Below are 4,312 nucleotides of genomic sequence, written 5' to 3'. Positions count from 1 at the left end.
TTAAATTGACAAACATCATATGTGTCATTCGTGGCACAATTCAAACGGGATCAAAAGATAACCTTTCTCTCTCCATTGACTTCAATGTATAATTTTACGCTTCCGGGGTCCCATGGAGGCTCCCGGAAAGGGAGGGACTTCGCCTCTCTATTCCCAGATGTTGAGGATACATCTGATGTACACTCCGCGGTGTACCATATCCCAGGATGCAATGGGCGACGGTGACGAATGAGTTATTTAAAAATAAAATGGCTTCTAACGTCCCGGCAACGGCTGAAGCTTCGGCGGGAGCTGGATTTGTTTTTAAATACGGGTTTCAACTCACCCAAATAGTAAACGACATGAAACAGTAAACCGATTTAACTGTTTTATTTAAAGATACGGGCGATTGGAGATGTCTTCTTTATATTACATACATAAAATAATATGAAGTGAAAATATTTTGACATGTTGTAAACCAGAACCATGGTTTTCATATTGTTGGGATTCATTATAAAGCTAATTTATTTATTTAACTGCTTTTGTTATACAAATCTTACTGCAGCAATTTGTTTCGATAGGGAGCAAGGAGCAGACTGCTACATTCATTGAAATGCGAGGGGAGAATGAATCCCTCTTCACCGGGGCCAAATTCTCCGCGAGCATCGCTTGGAGGTAAGGCACAATATCCAGTTTGTATCGTTCTTATTTTATGAATCATCCCTCATTTCATACACTCCATTCTAATAAGACAACTAGTATTGTCTAGTACCGGGACTTCTGATTTTTACCCATCTGCGTACCGTTAGTTCTTACTGCGTACCGGCACCTCATGACGCATCTAGGTACGCATATGTGTTGTGTTTATGCTTAGTTGCAACACCCACACAGTAGTAATATTATATTATAGTAGTATCTTTGTAATTACTGAATCAAAGATATGAGGATAAGGACAGAGGGAGTCGTATGTTGTACAGATTGTAAAGACCTTTGAGCCAAATTCTTGTTTTTAGGCTGGATACATAACATGTATTGAAACAGTTGCTGATTTAGAGTACTGGCACCTTTTTTTATTCCAATTCAAGCACTGGGGATGTCCAGTGTGAGAAAAAGTTTTTAGAGAGTACTTGTCCATGGACAAGTGAGTTTGGCAATTTACTTGTCCGAATACATTTTTCACTTGTCCAGAATTGACAAAAATTGGGGCCACTGCAATCTTCTTCGTCATCGTATTTTTTACATTTTCCCAGTTTTTACAACACCGCTAACGTAAGTGAGCGGTAACATTTTACTGCATCACACATAGGGTTGGGTATCGTTTGGATTTTAACGATTCCGGTTCTGCTTTTCGATTCTGGTTATTTTCGGTTCTCGATTCCGGTTCTTTGAGAGGGTAAATCAGTCCCATGACAAACTGGGAGAAAAATATATTTATGAAAACATTAAGTCAAATCTGTATTCCTATTTACAAATCACTTCATACGGTTGAATTTCTTACGGTTATTGAATACAATTATATAAAAATAATCTCTGCATTGTTTAGTTAGTTCTAAGTGGTGCAGTCTGAGAAGGTACAAAGACTCCAGCTCATTCAAAACTCTGCAGCTAGACTACTGACTAATACCAAAAGGAGGGAACACGTTAGTCCTGTCTTAGCTACTCTACACTGGCTTCCTGTAACTTTTAGAATTGATTTTAAGGTACTTCTCCTCATATACAAGGCTCTAAAATGGACAAGGACCCAGCTACATTGCTGACTCTCTAATGAACTACACACCTGCCAGAACACTGCGATCATCAGATGCAGGTCTATTAGAGGTCACCAGAAAGAGTCATAAAAGAAGATCGGTGATGCAGCCTTTGTAAACTACGCCCCAAAACTGTGGAACATGTTACCCAACAATATTAGGGAAGCCAATACATTAGGCATTTTTAAAAGGCAGCTTAAAACCTATCTTTACCAAAGCATTTGACTGATTTTACACTATTATACTGCACTATTCTCTGTGATTGACATTGCACTATTTCTCTGTTTTATTCCCCATGTTTTTATTTTTAATTATTTTATCCCACTTTATGCTTTGCTCTTGCTGCTTGTTTTACACAGATGTTATGTCTTATTTTTTACTGATGTAAAGCACTTTGAACTGCAATCCCCTGTATGAAAGGTGCTATACAAATAAAGTTATTATTATTATTATATTTATAGCCTATAGGCCTAGCGCTTTTCTACAACTCAAAGACACTTGCACGCTTACACATGTCCTGCAATACACATGCTGCAGCTGCTCACTGTTTGTAAAAGTTAATAAATAGCATTTCAATAATGTACTTTCTATAACCTGCTTCATAAACAATACTGACATCCCTGTGCTCCTCCGAGCCTGGGGGTCCGGGGATGTGAGGACAGCGCGAGGACACAGACAGGGAGGCTGCTTCACTTCATAAAGGAAATGGTGGTCAATATTAACAACACAGGAGCTAAAACGCTTAATAACCTTCATTACGTGTTAGAGAAAGAACATAAGAACGTTTGACAAAGATGAGGCTGTTATACGGGCAGCAGATCCGCTGTGTGTAGAAAGAGAGAGAGAGAGACGCTGAGCTGCACCGTGCAGCGATCAGCTGATACGGAGCATAGAGAGAGAGCTGCAGTCCGCGGGCTCGGCCTCCTGTCCTCACAACTCTTATTAATCCCGGTACCGGACAATTGTTATTTGTTCCTACTCGGAACCGAGTTTTGCTTCCCAACCCTGCCACTGTGCTACACTTCCCGCTCCGCCCCCGTCTAACTGTACAGAAAGCGGCGAGATGCATTTCCTTAGGAATCGACAAGCAGAACCGAAACTAACATTTCTAAACGAACAATGGCGAACACGGACAATTTGCGAATGAGTTCTGCCTTTTGTAAACTGAATGTATCAATAATTTGTCAATAAATCGGGGCGAAAAACGTCACTTGTCCGCCGGACAAGTCAATTGAAAGATCTACTTGTCCGATATTGTAAATAACACGTCCCGGACGGTGGGACGTGTACTTTTTCGCACACTGATGTCTCCATGCCACCGTTAGAAAAGAAAGAGAAGATTTCTTCCTAAGTGTGTATCCTTAGTTGTTTTATTCATAATACTAGATGTTGTACTATTCTCTCTGTGATTAGGACGGTGTTGGAAGATAAGTGTAACTCCCCTGCAGGCTCAGAAGAAGTGGGACAATCTCACAAAAGATATAAAGTATGTGAGTTTTACAAGTTAATAAACACATTTGCTGACATTTGTTTATCGGCTGGTGTTTTTTTTTGTAATGCCATGATTGTTTTACTCTGCCTTTAGGATTGCAAATGCCCAGGGTCAGGAGAGGGAGTCGGGGGGAAACCCACGGCTGCAACTTGGCCGTGGGTTGTCCAAATGGATGAGATATTAGGACAGAGGCCCTCTATCTGCCCGCCTGTCCTAATATCCTCTATTCCAGAGGACACGCCGCGGCCACGTTCAGCAGTGGACCAAGAGGAGGACGAGGATCAGGTCGAGGAGGACGAGGATCAGGTCGAGGAGGACGAGGATCAGGTCGAGGAGGACGAGGATCAGGTCGAGGAGGACGAGGATCAGGTCGAGGAGGACGAGGATCAGGTGGAGGCAGGGCCATCCCGGCCTAAAAGGAATAGAAAGGATGGGCTGATGGACCTCATCAGAGAGGACATGAAGCAGCAGAGGGAGGAGAACAGGGAGAACCTTAACAGGCTTTTTTCTCTCCTACAAAAATTAGTAGATAAATAAATAAATGTAATGAGCAATATGAAACTTATAATTTATTTGATGGAACATCATACAAATGAAACAACATACAAATAAAACAACATTTAAACTATATACACATTCAGGCTGAGCAGGGAGTCCCAGGTGGTGCTGCTGGACCTGGCTGCCACAATTAGGGCCCTGGTGTCCTCTGACGGTGGGTGGGGCTTCATTTGGGGTGGTCTCCAGAGCTGTTGGGGATGCTTCTCTCCACAGTACATCCAGGGTGTCCGCGGGGTCTTAAAAAGTATTAAAAGTTGATAAATCAATTTAGTGAAAATTAAGGCTATTAAAAAGTATTAAAAAGTATTAAACGGCATTTTCCAAGGTATTAAGAAGGTCCACAGCAACGACAACATGAAACACCCTTTAATTTACTGCAACAACATGTCGGGAAACCCCCCCAAGGCGGCCCCATGCATCGTGTGCCATAAAATGCTGCTTCTTATTTTAAGTTTCGTTGCCTTGCTCCGCTCTGGGGGGGGGGGGGGGGGGGTTATCTGCTGGTGGACTACCTGAGAGATATACAGCAGGAGAA

The 4,312-nt window shown here is 42.0% G+C and overlaps 1 protein-coding gene across 1 annotated transcript; it reads left to right on the top strand.

Moving 5' to 3' along the window:
- Positions 1-299: 299 nt before the first annotated feature.
- On the top strand, positions 300-3,756 carry LOC117444080 (nucleolin-like). Its single transcript, XM_034079795.1, has 4 exons — positions 300-349; positions 561-654; positions 3,141-3,213; positions 3,313-3,756. Exons 2-4 carry the CDS (start codon positions 593-595, stop codon positions 3,754-3,756), a joined length of 579 nt encoding a protein of 192 aa, XP_033935686.1. The 5' UTR covers positions 300-349; positions 561-592.
- Positions 3,757-4,312: the final 556 nt, after the last annotated feature.

This window comes from Pseudochaenichthys georgianus, unplaced genomic scaffold (genome assembly GCF_902827115.2).
Source record: "Pseudochaenichthys georgianus unplaced genomic scaffold, fPseGeo1.2 scaffold_726_arrow_ctg1, whole genome shotgun sequence".
Lineage (NCBI taxonomy): Eukaryota > Metazoa > Chordata > Actinopteri > Perciformes > Channichthyidae > Pseudochaenichthys > Pseudochaenichthys georgianus.
Note: the sequence above shows the minus strand (reverse complement) of the source record. Positions and strands in the feature narration are given on the sequence as shown.

Coding starts and splice junctions, on each gene's coding strand:
- LOC117444080 (XM_034079795.1), top strand. CDS start 593: ATGCGAGGGGAGAATGAATCCCTCTTCACCGGGGCCAAATTCTCCGCG. Junction 655..3,140: donor TCCGCGAGCATCGCTTGGAG/GTAAGGCACAAT, acceptor CTCTGTGATTAG/GACGGTGTTGGAAGATAAGT. Junction 3,214..3,312: donor AATCTCACAAAAGATATAAA/GTATGTGAGTTT, acceptor CTCTGCCTTTAG/GATTGCAAATGCCCAGGGTC.